The sequence below is a fragment of the Pteronotus mesoamericanus genome, unplaced genomic scaffold (assembly GCF_021234165.1).
Source record: "Pteronotus mesoamericanus isolate MK-2021 breed Mesoamerican mustached bat unplaced genomic scaffold, CSHL_Meso_final contig_123, whole genome shotgun sequence".
In the NCBI taxonomy this organism is placed as follows: Eukaryota; Metazoa; Chordata; class Mammalia; order Chiroptera; family Mormoopidae; genus Pteronotus; species Pteronotus mesoamericanus.
This window is the reverse complement of record NW_026555049.1, coordinates 581,079-600,058: the sequence shown is the minus strand read 5'-3', so window position 1 is coordinate 600,058 and position 18,980 is coordinate 581,079. Positions and strand designations below refer to the sequence as shown.

At 52.8% G+C, this 18,980-nt stretch overlaps 1 protein-coding gene across 1 annotated transcript in view; it reads right to left on the bottom strand.

Annotated features, from left to right (window-relative positions):
* GRIK4 (glutamate ionotropic receptor kainate type subunit 4) overlaps positions 1-18,980 on the bottom strand; it is a 295,451-nt gene that overhangs the window by 16,688 nt on the left and 259,783 nt on the right. Inside the window, exons 13-17 of the mRNA XM_054587574.1 lie at positions 13,135-13,244; positions 9,747-9,920; positions 6,291-6,456; positions 4,710-4,935; positions 959-1,087 (exon numbers count right to left, since the gene is read on the bottom strand). Coding sequence (XP_054443549.1) covers positions 959-1,087; positions 4,710-4,935; positions 6,291-6,456; positions 9,747-9,920; positions 13,135-13,244 — 805 coding nt within the window. The remainder of the gene's footprint in view (positions 1-958; positions 1,088-4,709; positions 4,936-6,290; positions 6,457-9,746; positions 9,921-13,134; positions 13,245-18,980) is intronic.

Here is an 18,980-nt window from a genome sequence, read left to right as displayed (position 1 = left end):
GGCTCTAAAAATCAATAATAAGAATGAACCGATCTACAATAGGTATAATCTGGGACTATTCTGGGCAAACCAGGATATGTGTTCCCCTGGGTGTTCAGGGACCCTTAACTACACATGTCAATCACTGTCTGTTTTCTATTCAGCCTGATTTAATATTCATTCATTCAATAAACTGTCCATGTGCCAGACCCTATGGACAGCCCTGTGAAAAATATAAACGCTGCCTCCTTGAAAAGTGACTTTCTGGTAGAGGAGGTGGGAATAGACAAATAAATGAATGGAAAATGTAATATCAGATAATGATGAAGTCTGGGAAGAAATGTAAAACAGAGTTCGGGTGCCGGGGAGAGCCCTGGGGCGGGGGACGCTCTCGCTGACGGGGGTACTTTGGGAGGCCAGGGAGGGGAGACAAAGGCACAGACTCTGAGGGGGGCACAGCCTGGGGGCGGGAGAAGAGAGGGAAAAGGGGGGATGTTGAGGGAGAAACAGATCGGCAGCGGCCTGGGGCCACCGAAAGCTCGGCCTCAACGCTGAGTGATGAGGGACCATCCGAGTGCCTATGTGGACTAACGCCGCACCTTGCTCGCCCCTTAGACAGAATTGTGCTGGCTGCCGGTGGAGAATGCCCCGCAGGGGGCAAAAATGGGGAGGGAGAGCAGGCTGTTTCAACTGTGTGGTTCTGAGGTGATGGGGCAAGAGCCAGGGGGAGGTGGCGGTGCCAGGGGTGCGAGGCGGCCGGACTCAGGAGATGTGGTGGAAGCGGGGTCTCCAGAGCCCGTGAGCCAGGTGGGCGTTGGCCACACGGTGTGCCAGGGCCTGGAGGGAGGCCGGGCCCGCAGCCAGTGTCAGCCGGGCCTGAGGTCCCACCCCAGGGTCAGAAGTCATTAGCTGGAGTGTGCACACAGAAACAAGCTCTGCTGGGTCTCCTAGTAAGAGGGAAGGCCTTGGGCACGCTTACCTTTAGCTCTGTGATCTTCCTCCTTGGGGCACTTACCCCCTTCCCACCATTTACGCTTCAGAATTTCCAGGCGGTTGGTCTCCTGTAACTGGAGGATGGCCAGGTCGAACTCGTCCCGGAACACCGAGCCTGTGGGGCACAGGAGCCCAGCATGCGGCCGTGAGTGCCCTCTTACAGGCACCAGGACACCTCCCAGGACACGGCCCAGCCAGCCTGCCCAGGAGCGGGGGCAGGGAGTGGCAGGCGGGGGGGTCCCCAGGACAGCGCCCCGCTCTGTGCTAGTCTGAGGGCTTTCCGTGGGGAAGAGCATTCTGGCTTCACGCATGGCAGGGCACTCAGGCCTCTCCACTCCCCTTCTCTCCATGCCGACTGGTGGGCCCCCTGGCGGAGACCCCCGCGTGGGCCTAGGGGCAGCTCTCCAGGCAGTTGTGACACCCTGGCTCCCCACCCTCGGGCCACCATTTTCCAGTTACCAGAGGCAGGCAGGTAGCGGGTTGCAAAGCTTCCCATCTGCCTCCAGGGGGCCAGGGAGGGAAATCTGCAACAAACCCTCAGCTGGGCAGTTGTCTATTTTCTACTTTATGTCAATTAATTTCTCAGGCATTTATACCTCCTTCTTCATTACCCCTGACAACTGTTTGCCCAGAGCAGCCCCCAGTAAGACAGAGCCACCTGAGAGTGTGGTGGAAGCTCCTCATCCCCATCTGTGTGGAGAACCTGGGGACCAGGCTCCCTAAACCCTCACAGCTGCCTCCCGACCGCCCAGAACCCGCTGGCTCATCCACACCCTGTTCACAAGCCCCGCCCCCTGCCCCCCACGTCACACCCTACGCAGAAGGCTTCTGTTCAGTGCAATTCTTTTTTAATTTTCCTGGAACATGGTCAAGGAGTTTTAGTTCTAGAATTTAGGTTTAATCACAAAAATAGGTTTGAATGAAACAGTGGAAAGCTTGATGCCCCAGCACAGTCTGAGGCCTGATATCATTAGAAAAACTGCCAAGGGACTGGAGACCAACGAAGCCACCCATTTTCTTACCCAAGCTCTGCAAAGGCCTGATGCGGACAGATATGCCCGGGGAAAGGCTATGTTGAAAAATTCAGGCAAAAGGTTGGAGCAAGTACCTTAGTGCTTGCCAACTCTGATGGACATAGGAATCACCTGGAGACCTTGCTGACCTCTCTCTGATTCAGTGTGTCTGCACTTCTACTAATCTCCAAGGTGCCTCCCGCTGCTGGGCCACGGGCAGCATTTGGACAGGCAAGGAACTAGCGCAGCTTCCAGACCTCTTTGGGCTCTGACAGCCCAGGACTCTGCAAGTAGAACCTCCTCTGCTGCAGATAAAACTTCACTGGGCATGCAAACCCCAGGCCCGCAGCACCAAGTGCGTCTACATGACTGGCCTGGGTGCCCATCAGCGCTGCCTTGTGAACAGTAGATGCTTAATACACACCTGCAGGGAATAGGTACTTGAACTAGCAGAAGGTGTTAGGTGGCAGGCTAATGAACTCTCCAGGTTTGGCGACAACTGTCCAGGCCAGCAAGGCATTTCAACCCTCTTTCTAGGCATTTTCAGCCAAACCTCAAGAACACACCAGCAGTCCCATGAAAGGATTATTCCACAATCACCTGGCTAATTTTCCATTGCACTCTTTGTTCTGTTTCTCCTAATTTTCCTGGGTCTGACCACATTGGTTATTCTATAGTTATGCCCTTACCTCCAGCTTAAGAACGACACACATGCTCGTCTTTCCCGAACAGAACCTCGGCTGGAACTAAATTCTGTCGTATCAGTGGACGGTGCACTGCTCTTCCCAGCCTGATCGGAGAAGCCAGGCCCGCCCGCAACTCCCCTTGCCTGCCTGTCCGCTCCTTTCCTGCTGGTAGGACCCATTGGCAACACGGTCTGGTAAGTGAAGCACTAAATTTGGAGACAGGGTTCTGAGGCTTAAGCTTTACATCTCTACTTGCTCTGGGACCTTGGACAAGTGACTCACAGCTCTGAATCTCAGTTCCACCCTCCAGAATGGGAAGAGCCACATCTACTTTTCAAGTGGGAAGATTAAATAATGTCTTACTGTGAAAATAGCATCATGTTAGATACCAAAAAAACGCATTTCTCTCCGTTTCCCTGGTTATTGATGGACATTTCTAGACTCAGTCTGCTTTATGTTAGTTCTTAATCAGTTTGTTCTGTGAAGACTTTTGAAGCCTTTAACATTTACGTTAAATTTGTTTGTTGCTGGAGTATTATCAAGGTGCACCTTAAGTTCATTTTGTAGATCACTCCATGACCTTGAAACAAAGAGCCAGGCAATGCATTTCTCCAAGGGGTCTGTAATCTGTGATATTAATGGGCACTAACAACACACGGCAGGAAGTGGAGGGCGTGCAGGCCTGTGAGTGCCCTGAGCGAAGCCTCCAGCTCACGGGGCTGCTGGCGTCAGAGCTCACAGAGGTCAAGTGAGTCATGGTATTACCTCTGCTCATCGGCTTGGTTTCTGATCAGCTTTTAAGAAGTTGTTTGCTTTTACCAAATAACGTCAGGAACTATGGGAACATGGGGAGGGCACCGATGTTCCCCCAAATTGCCGCCAGACACTGGGAAGGCGCCTGAGTAGATTATTAGATTTCACCCTCACAATAATACTATATGGTAGGTACTAGACACCTAATTTGACAAAGGGAATAACTGAGACTCAGAGAAGTTAAATAACCTCAATAAGGTCCCACAGCCAGCAACCAAGGTGCATTCCCAGGTCCTCCGGGCTTCGAACGCATGCCCTTCATACTGGACAGATTGATGTGAAGCCCATACTGTACAGAGTTCTGAGTGTGGTGAAGGTCAGAAGAAGGGGTGTGTGAGGTGTACATGCTCTATGTCAATTTCTCACCTGACCTCACTGTAACCCTATGCTGGTTGCCTGAATCCCTGCTTCCGCCCGGCCCTGATCTAAGGACAGCGTGGACGGCGTCAGCTCTCTGCAGTGTGGCTCTTGGTGTGTGGGGAAAGGTCCAGGCCCACATCACCTGGGGAACAATTTGGATCCCTTCCACAATCACGACAAGTGGCTAAAGGGGTTCCCCTCATTCTGGTAGAGGCACTGTCAGCAGAGGAAGGCCCCTAGCACAAATATCCTTTAGGTAGCAGAGCTGGGACAACGTTACGGAAGCAAAACATTTCTATCCCCTTAGAAAAACCAGATGGTCCACCGTCAGCACTGACTGCCAGGGCTCCCCGCTATCCCGGCACCTGCCAACTTGGAGCTGGCGCGTCAGTGAGAGCCACAGGTGGCCTGAAAGCCACCCCATCCAGTCATGTCAGTCTTCTTGGTAGTAAAACTCTCACCAGAAAAATTAATTCATTTGAGTTTTACCACCGTTCCCTTCTCCTCCCCATGGCTAGTAGGGGTGTTATCAACAGAGAAAGAAATGGCTAAAAGGCAGGAAGCGGGAGAGGGAGAACAAAAGGCCCGAAGGACCCACCAAGGGCAGCAACATGCCCTCAGTAATTCATGAATCAATCACTCATCAATTAGCCCTCAGTAATCAAGGGTTGGGAACCCGTCACCGATCAGTGGAAGTACGTGGGTTTGCTCTTTTTAGGGAACCTTGGCAGTGCCCACCTAGTGCCACTGTCGCACTGGTCCCTAGAAACAGGGCCCGTGGAATTCAGTGCTGCACTCAGCGGCTCTAGCTACTCTGACTCTGCCTGGACGAAGCTACCCAAGGAGGCCGCTGCCCGCTGCGTACCGACTGGCATGCCAATCCCGTAGCCCTTGGTGTCCAGCAGGCCCCCAATCTGAGTGAGGTTGCAGTTCCGCTGCCGGTAGTACTCGTTCATGGTGGACTCCAGGAGGAACGCGTAGTTGGAATTCAACACCCTGGCGATTCCCTCCTCCGTGCTCTTCACGAACACACTTGGCTGCTTGGAATACATGTAATTCCACATGCGCTGGTAGGTCTGATAGCGGGAGTTCTGGGAAAAGAACACAGGAAAGCAGGATTCAGAAAAGAAAAAGGAAATGCTAGTTTAGAAACGGAGGGAATCAAAATGAACCTTAAAATTCTGGCCCTTCTGCTACTCAGTCACTTCTTTATATTCAACAACCTTTTTCTTTTCCATCCTCTCTCAACTGATATTACACGCTGGCAGGAGGAGGGAATCGCGCCCTTGACCTCTCACAGAAGGTCACAAAGAGGAGAGGGCCTAGGGCCCTGGCCCGCTGCCAGCGGGCTGCTGACCGAGTCAGCCCCTCTGCCCTGGAGAGGGCGTCCATGGCCAGATCCCGCCTTCTGGCAGCCGTGAGAATGGAAGTTCTGGTTGTGTCCTTCATTGTCTTTCAGGCTGGGGGCAGCCAACTCTGGTTCGCTCAGGGCTTCTAAGGAAACGCTGTCTTCTGGAGCTGTGCCCGCCCTTGCCCACCAACGCTAAACTCGTGGTCAGACAACTAATCACAAACAACAACGCGACTGGGAGCCGTAGGGGGGCCTAGCCACACCCTGAGTTTGCGTGATGCCTTCACTCCGCCTCGTGTCATCAGGTGCTGAGACTGGCATGGAAAACAGAAAAATGAAGGCCTTGAACTTGCTTCATGTGGAAATGAACTTGGTTGATTAGACACCTATTAACTGCGAGGGAAATCTGCTTCCCTAGAGGCCCTGAAGCAGGTGCCAGCTACTCCTCTGTCCGGTCCAGCTCGGCCAGCTGCGGCGATCGGCCACGGCACCTGGGAGGTAGCACACCAGGGTGGCGGGGCCTTCTCCTGAGCCGCGCAAGCACCTCAGAGAAGCCAGTAGGGTCCTGGTCGGAGACCTATGTAGTCTGCGATCAGCAACACCAGTTCATTGTAGTCTAGTGTTCCTTAATTTTAGTTGTTTGCTTATTATTCTAAGCTGGCTTTGTCTACCTAGAAAATTTAACTAATTTAGAAAAAAATTTAAATATATATATTAACCTCATCCTATACAACCATATAAATAAAAGTACAGATTGAACTCACTGCACATATTTTTTTCAAGTACTCACTAAAATAAATATGAAACTATTGTCATTAAAAAATAGTTCTGCCAAATTGTACCTAAAATCACATCACCCACCACTACGTGCTCATGTACAACTTTTGGACAGGCTGACATTAACCCAAAGTGCTTTTGGGACCTCATTCCAGGGGTATTTTGTGGAGCAGGAGAAAAACGAAACTCATATCAATCTCCAAACTACATGTTCAAAAGAGATCATGGGATGAGGAGAGATGTTTGTATCTCCCGCGGGCGGATCTCAACTCTGTTCCGCCCAGTTCCTGATGGTGGTGAGCAAGCAAATGGGTTTACTTGGAAGAAGGCCATGCTGGAGCCTCCGTGGATCGTGCCGTACTCGATGGCCGTCTGGTCAGCCAGGTCGTCCGCCGACTCGATGGGCACATCCATGCGCTGCACAGTCAGGAATGCGGCCAGGTTGGCCGTGTAGGAGGAGATGATGATCAGCGTGAATGCCCACCTGCGCAGGAGAAGACCAGGGAGTCCTCATGTCCCGGGGCGCTCCCGGGGGCCCTGTCCCCACCCCTGGTCCTGCTGCAACGTGGGGGAGACCAGGCGTCCCCTTCAAAAGCAGCTCTCAGCGTAGAGGGGAAGAGAAGCGACACACTGCCAGCAAACAGTGTTTTGGAGGGCTGCCTAGGACTTTTTTTTCTTATTTCCTAAAGGAGGTGTTTGGGGGTTGTGATCCAAGGGGGCTGTGTCCATGCACCTGAGACAGTCTGGGAGGCTCTGGAAAATGAGCCAGGGAAAGAGCTAAGGGTGGAAGCTCTGGGGGCTCTGTCCAGAGCTGGGGCTGTGCCTTCGTGACCCAGCTGGCCTTCCAATGAGCATCGCCACGTCCTGAGCTCCTGCCCTGAGCCCAGACGCCATCTCACATATTCCTGACCACCCAGGGGGACAACTCTTATCCCACTTTTATAGGTGAGGAAGCTGAGGCTCAGAGGAGCAAAGTAACTTGCCAAGTAACACATTGATAAATTCACGTTTTAAAACCGGTTCTGTAAATTGTAACAGCAGAAATTCCTTAAGACTTGAAAGGCATCCTTGAACTGTTCAGAAGTTGGAATTAGAAAACACTCTTAAAGTGCTCATGTTATTTTAAAATAGAATGCTGTTTTATTGGGTACATCAAACTTATTTAAAATTAAAGTAATTTTGCAATTCAGGCAACATACATACTAAAGCCCTTAAAACTGATTTGTTCACTTAAGTAGTTTAGACAAGCAGTATGCATCTGTACCTAATCCATTTGTTTGTGGGGGTTCAAAGATATATGTAAGCTCAGCCGAGCTTGGATGATCACAGAGTCTGAAGTAGTGGAGTTCAAATTAATGAGGCTTTACCCATTATGAAGACATCGCCAACTAAGGCGCTCGGTCAGCCCCTGGATTCAGTAGCTGGCAGCCTCCATGTGGATTTACAAGAGGAGGAAGCCCTGCTGTCCCCTTGGCATGCTGTCCAGGCCTCCTGCGGGCTGCCTCCCAGAAGCAGGCAGGGGCACCCAACAACTGGGGCGTGCACTCCTATGTGTCGGGGGGAGACGTGCCACTTGTCTGCACATCTCATAAACGGGGATGAACGTGCCTGCTCTTTAGGTTTTTGGGATCAAATATGATCTGTAAGCTACTAGAGGAATGAGACATAAATGTAGAGATAGACCCTCACATCGAACATGGGATGAAAATCCTTTGGCCGCCTCCCCTGTTTATGATCTTTGAGTGCCAGGTCTCCCTCTCTACTCAAAATCTGCTCTCCCTGCCTGTCTGAGCTCTTGCACTCTTTTGGGTGTTGTTTCTCATGACCCTGCCCCAGAGGAGGCTGGGGGGCGGCAGGGGGTCCCCAGGTGAAGGCGACCATTCTGAAGCTGCTCAGTAACATTGGCTAGTGCTGTGGGTCACGGGGCTCCGGGTGTGAGCGTCCCCCTCGCGGGGCTACGCCTCTGCAGCCGGGAAGCAGGGGGAGTGCACGCCTCTGGGCACGCGCAGGGGTCAGAGGTGTGAGCCGCTCAGGGCGAGCCCACGGCCTCCGCTGAGAGGGCCAGTCAGGCCGCGCTCTCCAGAGCGGCCAGCGGAAACTTGGTCTTGTCTGAAAGGGGCATTGTCCATTGTAAAGCTGGCACTCCTGTCAGCGAAGTGGCATTTTCTATCACTTGCTGGGGGGCGGGGGGAGCTAAGGGAGGCTCGATAGCCCTGTCTTCTGACCTCCCACTCCCCCAGGGAGCTGATCAAACCCAGGCCCTGATTTAATAACCTAGGACTCCAAGACAGAGGACGAACTACTCCGGGCTGGGGCTGGGGCTGGGGCTGGGGCAGCCCGCCTTGTGCTCCGAACGGGAGCCCAGCCCCCGGGGGCTGCTCTCTAAAGCACCACAGGGCAGCGTGGGGCGCAGCTGACAGGTGGGGGGTGCAGCCAGCGGGGCCCTGTGTGCGCACGAGAGCAAGCGCCCTCCGCAGGGAAAAGCCGCGGAGACAAAGGGATCAAAATCTGCGGCTGACTTCTGCTTGTCTCCTTCGCTCCTGCCCCGACTGCCTGAATTTTTAGGGCGCTCTGGGACTCCCCCTGCCGAGATCATTCCTTCTTCCGGGCAATGTGAAACCCGGGTCTCTATGTTGATGCATGTGATTTCTGGCTACTGGAAGTGATGGGCGAACACCTTGTCCAAATGCTTTAAATCCTAGTGTATTTATCATTGGTCAGGGAAAACAAAAACCCCAGCTGGGAAGGGGACACTGTCCCAGCTGCATTCTCACCTCCACGGCAGCCCCTCTGATAACTGTCCGGGCCCCACGGCCCCAGCACGGCGCCCGATAGCGGGCACACCGCTTTCCCTTTTCCTTAGTCTCACCCAGGCTGGAAAGGAAGAGAGAGCCACGGTCGTAAACCCTGTCATCTGGGACAGCCAGGTCGAAGGGAGAATGAGAAACTTGTGCTCCACAAACGTGCCTTTCTACATATATTTAGAAATATGTATTTCATTTCCTCCTGCAATGGTCTCATAGCAATTATTTAGTCCACACACTTATACAGCACTTTCAAGATTTCAAAGAGCTGTACCACACACTGAGTCACTTGGCCATGTTCTTTTTGCCCTGGATAAGCCAGGAGAAAGGAGATTGTCGCTGAATGCAGGGAGAGGCCGGCTGCCGGCCCACGTCGACTGGGGGATGGACTGCGCGCTGTCGGCCCTCTCTCCAAGGTCCTGTCTCACTCTGAGGGACTAAGAATTTGTATTTTCCCACCCTGCTGAGGTGCACGGGCCTGGCAGCCCCAGGGGCCAGGTGCAGAGGAAAAGAAAGCTGGTGGAGGGCGTGATACAGCCGCTGGGCTTGGGCTCCTCCTGCAGACACGCCCGGCCCAGGCTCACATTTGCACATGCTGTTGTGGGCCCAGCCACTCAGACTCAGGTCATTTCCGGGTGTGAACGTTATAATTGCTTTAAGTGCTTTGCCGTGGGCCTTTAAGTCTATTTCCTCACTCCATCTCCTTTCCTGCCTTGGCTCCCCTCTGCATCCAGACCTCCAAGGCAAAGAAAGGGGGAGGGGACAAGATGGCACACAGCGCAGACCCACTGCCCCCAAGGTAGCTCCAAGCCAGTCTGTTTTGCAAGGCAGAGCCTGCAGCATCTCTAACAGGGAGCTGGGGCTCCTGCTGGCTGGAAGCTGGGGTGTGCAACCAGAGCAGGGCTTTTCTGGGGACACCCAGTGTGTCCCTGCCCATTGGGCCCTGCCCCTTCTCTGCCCCGGATCTTACCAGACGCCGCTGACACAGCGAGTAGATAAGGCTCGAGGGGCGATGGTGGAGCCCTGTTGCATGAAGCCCCCGACTGGAAACCAGAGGCTGTTGCCAAGGGAGTACTGGTTCACCAGGAGGTTGCACTGGCTCCGGGCACACGAGTGGGGGCTGTACCACTCGTAAGGGGTCAACCTGCGGGAGAGAAAGAACATCCACCCGTGCCATGGAGGGCAGGTGCAAAGCCAAGTCTGCTGGGGAGAGTTGGGGGGGTGGGGGTTCTCCCTGGCTTCGTGTCTGAACTCTGCCACAGGCCTGTGGCCTTGTGCCAGCCACTTCCTTTCGCTGGACTAGGGTTTTCCCGACTGAAAAATGAGGAGGTTGGACTCTACAGGCCATTTTCAAACTGGTCCTTTAACCATAGAAACATTTTCACTTTCTCAAAATAAGTTGTGACGTCCAAAACAGAAGAAATGGAGCCCCTTGACGGGGGGCTGGCAGTAGGACAGTCTGACAGCCCAGGTCCCCGCTGTCCCCACGAGGGACCCTCGGGCCCCACAGAGCCACCGTTTGCAGACCGCCCGCCTGGAGCACGCTTCTCAGCTTCAGCGAGCGGCCGAATCACCCAGGCCTGTGGAAACACAGGCCACCGGGCCCCGCCCCCAAAGCTCGCGACGCGGTAAGTCCGCGGAGGCCGGCGAGTCTGCAGGCTCGTGGATGATATTGATACCTCTGACCCAAGGGCCCATTTGGAGAAACCCTGGCCTCAGAGGTCCCTCGGGCCATGGCTCTCAACCCTGTCTGTGTTTCAGACTCACCTGGGAACTTACAAAAAGGCCAGTGACTAGATCTTGCCCCCAGGTAGGGCAGCCCAGGTGAATATAACGGGCAAACAGGATGGAAGGGGGGCTTGGGGCCCCTGCCTCCTGTAGAACGGGGTGCACTCCACCGCACCGTCCCTCCTAAGCCCCTGCTGAGTGATACCCTGATCCCGCAACACCCTTTCTTCCCGCCTGCAGGCACGGTCCTTCTGCTAACAGCCCCAGCCTGTCTCCTATGCACAGCCTTCCGGGGTGGAGGGTGGGGTGGTGGGAAAAAGCCCTCAGGCTTTGATGCGAGAGGTGCCTACGGGGGTGTGCCCCGAAGGGGGTGCTGCCTTTCACAGGGGGTCACCCTCACTGCCCTTCCCAGCCTGTCATTCGGCCTAACCTTGGTGTTTCACAGGCGCGGGCCCACCTTCCCACTGCTGCCCGGGGTGCTGCCGCCAAGGCCCGTCGGCCGCCGTTGACCGCCGTGTGCTCCCTCCCCTGCCGCCTATGGAGCCGGCTCACACCCACCTGCTGGATCCCACACCCACGGGTCATTGGGAGTGAGCTTCAAACATACAAATTCCCAGGCCCCAGCCCTAGAGATTCTGAGATTAGACCTGGATATTCAAATTTTTAAAAGCTCCCTGAGTGGCTCAGGTGTCAGCGGGCTTGGGAATGGCTGCCTTAGATCAGTGGCTTTCAAATGTTTTTCCTTCTAAAATCTCACCCAGAAGGGAAATACAGGAGACAGAAGTGGGGCGCGTCCGAGTGGTGGCGGCGGAGGTCCCAGGGCTCTGACTGCCCACGCTCCTGTCCCTGCTGTGAGGCTCGGCCCTCCCAGGAGCTTGGGGAGCCCAGAGTGCGGAGCAGTGCCTGCGGCCAGGTCGGCCTGGGCTCGGATGCTCTGTGTGTGTGTGTGTGTGTGTGTGTGTGTGTGCGCGCGCGCGTGTAGAGGTCAGGGAAGAGGGGCTGTTCCACCCCCAGGGCTCGCTGAGAAGTTTCAGGCTCTCGCAGGCACGGGGAAGCAGGTGAGTGTGGGTGTGTGTGCCCCCGTAGCCAAGCTGGAAGACCATTTCCAGGACCCCAAGGTCACGCGAAAGCTGTGGGCAGCGAGAAGCAGGGAGGGGCTCCCTGGGAGGGGGCAAGAGTGAACTGAGGAGCAGCACACCTTGCTTCAGGTGGGCAGCTTTCTGGAAGCAGGAGCGGGCATTTTCAAAAAAGGAGGGGAAGGCTCAGACCATGTGCCGGCTCCCCCTTGACTCACTCGTTGCCACTGACAACAGGTGCTCGAGAGCGGCAATGACTACACGCGGGGGGGCAGCGGGACCGCACACACTGCGGCCTTTGGGACCACCAGGCTGTAAGTCAGGTACTTCTCAGTCGGCCCGAGGACTTCCTGTACTTGGCTTGGTCTCCACTGAAAGGGGCAGAGACTGGGTGGCACAGTACCCCCTGGGCGGGCTGGGAGCTGCCCCAGAGTGAGGGGCCCAGGCACCCTGTGGTTCCTTGGGCCCTGTCTTCTAACTGGAGAAAGCACACACTCCCGCGGGGCCACCAAAGAGACGCACCCGCAGGGAAACTGCGCCCCACCCCGAGGGGTGGGACACACACTTTAGATCCTGGGGCCCTGCCAGTGTGGCCCCAGGCCAAGGGGGCTGCTGAGGACACAGCTGGAGCAGGGCCACCGCCAGGCCTGGGGACATTCATTCTGACGGTCCTCTGCCCTGTGGGACGGCCCTGGCTGGTCCTCCAGGACGGTGGGGTGGGCTCTGAACAGAGAGCCGAGATTCTGAGGGAGTGACTGGCGAGCCGCTAGCGCTTGTTCGCTCTCTGAAGCCAGGCCGCTGCAATGCCCTCGGCCTCAGAGAAAAGCAGCCCTCTCTGCGCGCAGCCGACGGAGGCCTCAGCCATGGGAGGCTCCTCGGCTCCCCCACAGGCCCGGGGAAGCCTTGGGTTTCTGGGGAGAGGGGAGGGCTCAGCCTTCCCACCCCTGATCTGGACCATTTGTCTCAGTTCAACGCCATTTGCAAATGCCTCCCTCCATCCTGCCTTTCTGCCTCCTGCCACCCTCAGGGCCCCGTTCAACAACGCACCTGAGTTTTTACAGGCAGATCCGGGCTGGGGAAGGGCCAGGCCCCGCAGAGGAGGCCTTGCCACCTAGGCCCCCGGCGCCCCGTTCCTGTTTGTTACCATTCAGAACTTTGTGGCAGACCCTAGTGAAGGCTGACGCCAGAGCAGTGAAACGCATCCGTTTAATCAGAGGAATCTTCTTGCCCTCCCTCTGCCCCCACCGCTTCCTCCCAAGGCTCCTAGCGCAGGGGCTACAGGCTGGAGAGCGGGAGGGGGAAGAGGCGGGTGCAAAGCCAATCTGGACGAGCTGACCTGTCGGCATCGCGCACGTTCCGGAATGTGTGCGTACACGGGTGGGTGGGAGGGTTGCACCAGGTCGACAGCGGGGCGGAGAGCAGCTCAGGTTCTGACTCCCCTCCCATCCCTCTAGCTCGTGCCAAGGTCTTCTCCAGCTCCCCACCCCGCCCAGGTAGTTCCCGGAGGTGGACACAAGATGGCAGTGCGAGGAAGGGGACAGGAGAAGAGTGTACCGAGCCACTAGGAAGAGGATGCAACTGACAGCCAGGTAGGCCAGAAGCATGAAGAGCCAGACGCCTGGAGAAAACGGGTCCAGGAAGGAGAAGTAGCCGGGTTTGCGTCCCTGGAAACGGAGACAAAAACAAGGTTCACTGCACACATTCAGTCAGAATGGCTCCTGGGCCAGGCAGGGGAGAACAGAGGGCCTCGTGGGTGTTGGTCTGGCCCCAAATTGCATTGCCTTGGGTCCTGGCTGATTGGTTTAAGTGACATTGGGGATGCAGGTGTAGAGGGGGCTGCTTTGAAATGACTACCCGCTCCTGATCTCAGCAGATGAAACAAAAGAGCAGCCCAGGCCATGTCGCTCCCCAGGGGAGGGTGGCCTTGGTCACGCAGAACAGCCCTCGAGTTCCGCCGCTTGTCCCCGGGGGCAGCGGAGATGGGCCCGAACGTCGCTCTGCGGTGCGATGTCTGCGGTGCTGGGGCAGGACAAGCAGCCCTCCTGGACACGCGCACCTTTCTCAGAAGGACGCTAATACAACAGGCATCCTTGGTCTTCCTTGGCAGGGTGACCTCACACACAGTGAGATCTTCTGAAACAAACCTCACGCTGGTGCTGTGAGGCACAGGTCAGCAGTTTCATCTTCTCGTGAACAAGGCAAAGCCCAGAGCAGTCAAGAGATGCATCCAGACTACCCAGCCAGGAAGTGAGAGGCTGGGGCTCAAACGCATGTCTTCTGACCCAGAGCCCTCAGCTGGGACCATAATGCTGTGGGAAACCCTGGTTGGCCACCAGCCCAGTCGTGGGAGTCATGGGATGGAGCCAGGCCCAGGGAGTGCAGGGGAGCAGAACGGAGTGCGAAGGCTGGGACCCAGTGCCCAGCCGGTCTTCAGCTGCGCCCCGGGCAGGTCCGCACCCCGCTCCGGCTCGCCTGCCACCCGCAGGCCACCCGCCACCCGCAGGCCACTTGTTGGTTTACCCTGTGGTGGTTATTCATTTTGATTAGTTGCTGATATGGGATGATTGGCAGATTTCATTTTAAAATCCAGACTTCTGCCTTTTTTTGTTTTTAATGGGTGGTCTGGCCCTTGGTTTATATTCTCACTGGCTGGAGCTGAGTGGTGTCGCTCAGACTAGGCAGGGCCTGCTCTTCTTTGTTCCCACCCCCACCTGGACCTTGGGCAAGGCCTGAGGCTCTCGTTTGCTATGAAACCACTGCACTGAGGGTTCCCTTATGATTCCAGAAACCTAGGAAGTTCATAGATAGGACAGAAAATCAGTATTAACCTCAGGGGTTCTATGAAGAAGTAAACTTTCAAGTTCAATTTCAGTCATGGCACAACCTACTGTCAATATTAAGATTACGGCATTTTTTCAGTCAGACTGAGAAAGACAAATACCATATGATTTTACTATGCAGAATCTAAAGAACAAAACAAACAAACAAACAAACAAACAAACAAAAAAGAGACTCATAGATACACAGGACAGATCAATGGTTGCCGTTGGGGAGAGGGTTGCATGAAAAAGGTGAGGGGATTGAGAACTACAGATCGGCAGTTACCAATCAGTCACAGGGGTGCAGAGCACAGCACAGGGAACATAGGCAATGATGTTGTGATGACTGTGCCTGGTGCCAGGTGAGTGCCTGAAGTATTGGGGGGCGACTTTGCAAAGTAAATGGTTGTCTAATCACTATGCCGCACACCTGGAACTAACACAAAATAACATTGAATATAAGCTGTTAATTGAAAAGAAACAAAAGACTGGCGAACAAGTGCCTGGTTATAAAAACAAAGATATATCATGCTTGCACTGGGTTCATTTCTGCACTGGGCTGACGTGCCTGCAGCGCCGCCCTGTGTGCCAGCAGCAGACACAGAAGACAGGCTGTGCGGACCCTGTGCTCGGAGTCCAGAGGCGACCAGGGAGCTGGTCGCGCCTGCACACCTGCTACGGCAGAAAGGGCTGGTTTGGGCCACTTCTTGGACAAAAATATGTGAATTCTATGTGCCCTATCCGTCATGATTATTTCACACTGTGTCTCTCAGTTGAGAAATATCTACAAAAAAATCTTTCATTGTTGTTTTCTGAATCTGAAACCCCATCACATGCACAATGTCAGAAATCTAAACCTGATTATATCACAACGAGTGGAACTGAGGAAGATGACAGCACTATTTAAAGCTGCCATATTTGGTTATGGGTGATAAGGAATGATGCACAGCCATGGGAAAGATTTCTAGAGACTCAAGTTATAAAAAAGAACATCATGCAAATAAGAAAGATCAAGATATAAACACAGCTCCACTAAAAACCTATCAGTCGCATTGTCAAGACAACATCTGACTCCACTTGCGATAGACAGACGCCAGCCTGGGAGCAAAGCGCAGGCGGTCGTTTGAGGTCTGGGTCCAGGCTCATACAGCTTGGCTTGGGCACAGCCCCAGCAGTTTGTACAGTGCCAAAGAGGAGCTTGTTGCTTGCCAGGCTTGGAACGCCTGCCATTTTTTTTTTTTTATAGCGATTCTTTAGATTGTTTCCTTCCCAAGACATCTAAGTTACTTGTGCTTGGAGCAAACCGGATGCCATATGCCATAGGCATTTCTTCCAAATAATAAGTTTTCCTTAACCCAAAAGATACATGATGGTGACAACTTTCTACTGAAGAATGCAAAGTGCTTCACCATGTTCTTTGGATTTCAATACCTAGTCCTCCGTGCTGACAGATGGAAGCACTGGGGAGGGTCTTGACCCAGGGAGGTCAAGGGCCTTGCTGAAATATTGGTGACGGCTTCCTTTCTCTGGTGCTCACTTGTTGAGCGGTGCCGCCAGACGCCATGCTCTCCTTCATTCACATGGCAGCTGTGCTGCAACTTCTATTAACCTTTGCAACTTACTCCAAAAAATGTCCTTAACTAATGCCACGCCTTCTCTCCAATGCCAGCAGAATCCCAACCTACTCCATCTCAGCCCCTTAAAGCACTCTTAAACATTAGTTACTTATAACCAACATTAATTATTGGGGGTCTTTGTATCTATAAGCTTTTATGTTGATTGTACATCTCTCTGTTGACAGCAGGCTGGGCCGGTTCCCTCTGGTGAATACAGCCATTTTGAAGGCAGGTAATTCGTCCGACACAGTCTATGCCTCAGGTGTCCAGGACAGGTCAAGCCCTGCAGCTGAGATGAAAACTAGATGGCACCCAAATTAGAAATGGGTCCCTTGACTTTGTACTGGGCTTCAGATGCCATCTACTGGTGGAAGGGCCCAGAGGGCCGCTCCCCAGCTGGCCACACCCAGCGCGGTGAGGTGGTTAGATGCCAGCAGTGGAGCTGTCCTTGCACTGTGAAGAGGCGTCAAATGACCCTTGCATGTAGAAAATTCTTCTTACCCTTAATAAAAGTCTGTTAACTCACTGACACTTCATTCTGTGTATACTGAAAGAAATGACATTACAGTAAGAACATGACTGTTTTCCCAGAGTTTGGAATCAAACACCCGAGAGCGAGGTAATGCAAGACAGGTAGTGGATTTAAACACGGACGCTGGAGCCAGGCTGCCTAGGACTGACTCCTGGCTTCACCACGTACAAAACTGTGTGACATTGGGCGAGTCACTTAAGTTCCCTGGGCCTCCGTTCCCTTTTGTAACATGGCAGAACTAATAAAACCAACCTCCTGGGTTGTTTTGAGAAATGAGTGACACGCGGTGAGGGGTATGTCTGTATCTGCTCCCGCCTGCCGAATGGCAATCACGAATGAACGGGAGGGAGGGAGGTGGTGTGTGACGAAGAAGGGAACTTCCTTTTGTGCTGATGGACAAGAAATACTATTTTCTATCCTATAGGATTACATGCTGAAGACACTTGGGGAATAATGCCATCTGGTTACAGTCACTTTCCATAACTCCTGGAGTTCCTGTGGGTTCTGAGATATTCAGTGTGAAGCATAAGAGTTCCCCAGGGCAATACCAGGCTCTCCTCCAGAAGATGGTTCTTGGAAGCCAGGGACTCCAACCTTTGGAACTCAGCACAGTTCCAGCCTTTTCAGACAGACAGAGTGGGTCAGACGTGTGGTGGGTGCTCTTGCGTTTGTGTAAGGGCCATGCACCCTCGTCACCATTTCCCTACACGCAAACGAGTGATATCAGTTTCCTCCTTCCCTGCACTCCCTCCCCTCCCAGTGGAACCAATGGCAAAGGCTCGGTGTGTCCTCCGTGCGCTTCTGCCAGTCTTTGGAACTAAAGGGCAGTTTAGAAAAAAATTTCCTTCAACTCTTGGAATGAGCAGATAGAACAATAGTCTCCATTACTTCCTTCTGGGAGAGGCAGAAGAACATGACTTCTTCTTGGCCCAGCCATTAACGCATGAAGCGCCCCCCGCACTGTGTCTGCAATGAACGCCCTGATGGAACTTTGGTTTAGCATGCACGTCTCACCTCTGACTCCTTGAGGGGAGAACAGTAACCAATGAATTCCTCTTCCATAAAGCACCCAAATGGATTTGTTGCTTGTACATAACACAGATGCAGCATATCTAGTTTCACTTAGTTTGTTGGAAATCTTGTATGAGTAGGCGTAAGTTCTCACCCTAGAATTGGCCTTGCCTTGCTGAGTGATCCTAGGCAAATCACTCAAACACCTTCTCTGGGCGCCATTTTCTTTTTCTATAAAATTAAACACTACAATCAACGTGAAGGGAAAATGTGAGAATTACTAAAGTAATGTTGATCAAACACCTTCAGCCTTTTGAGAGAGGAGCACTCAATAGATAATCAATATTAAAATGATTCAGGAAGTCATGTTTCCATTATATGGGCTATCATGTTACTTAGTTTTAAGGAATAGAACTCTATTCATTTTCTGTGTTCTTATAATAGAATATTACACAGTATTAGAAATGATTCACTGGCTTGCTTAGCATTGTTCTTCATTCTCCTAGACGGTCTTTCTGAAGTGAAATAGATCTTCTTGGAAAAGGGATTATACATCCAAGCAAAAATGCTCAGCATTAATTTAATGTTGGCATTTATTTCTTTCTCTTTTTTTAATCACTGATTTTTTTTTTTTTTACTTTTCTTGAGCTTGATAACTCTAGCCAAGAGCTAAGAAGAGAAAAAGAAGAGAATGTGAACCGTTTCCATTTGTTAATCAAACATGGAGCAGGACACTATAGGGGAACAATAGTAAATTTACATTTTAAAGGGAGTCTTAGACATTCTGACTGACATGAGACCCTATATGGAATATAGTATCCTTAGATTAGGAAAGACCTTGAAAGGCCATCTAATACATGGCCTTCACACAGAGAAATACACTTATTATACCATAAAGATTGGAAGTTGGGAGCATATAGACCTGGAGACCAAAAATCTGGGTTCAGTGTGACCTCCACCATTTCACTACTTTTCTTGTCTCCTCTGTACCAGTAGCCACCACCAGGCTCAGGATCCTTCCATGTAAAATGGGAATTATGCTCCCTGCCTTGGGGGACTGCATGCTTTAAACCAGAGACTGTATGCAAAAGTGCTTTATAAGTAAAGATACCTAACAAATGTTAGTCAGCATATAACTATTCTGGACACAAACCCAACCTCTTTGAATACGTCAACACTGAACTTTTTAAACACAGTTTTCCATTTGGGGACTCTATGTGCCCAGTGCTGACTCCCAGGCTGGTTTGCAGTGCACTCTGACAGTGCCTGGCTACAGCGGCCAGTGTGTGCTTGAGGAAGACAAACTTACTCCACTATTAGTTTGAGCAAAACATCATTAGGCAAATTGCCGTTACAGAAAAAGGAGAGAAAACTAAATTATATACTCCAATGTCCAATACAAATGTGTTTTGTGGTTTTCTA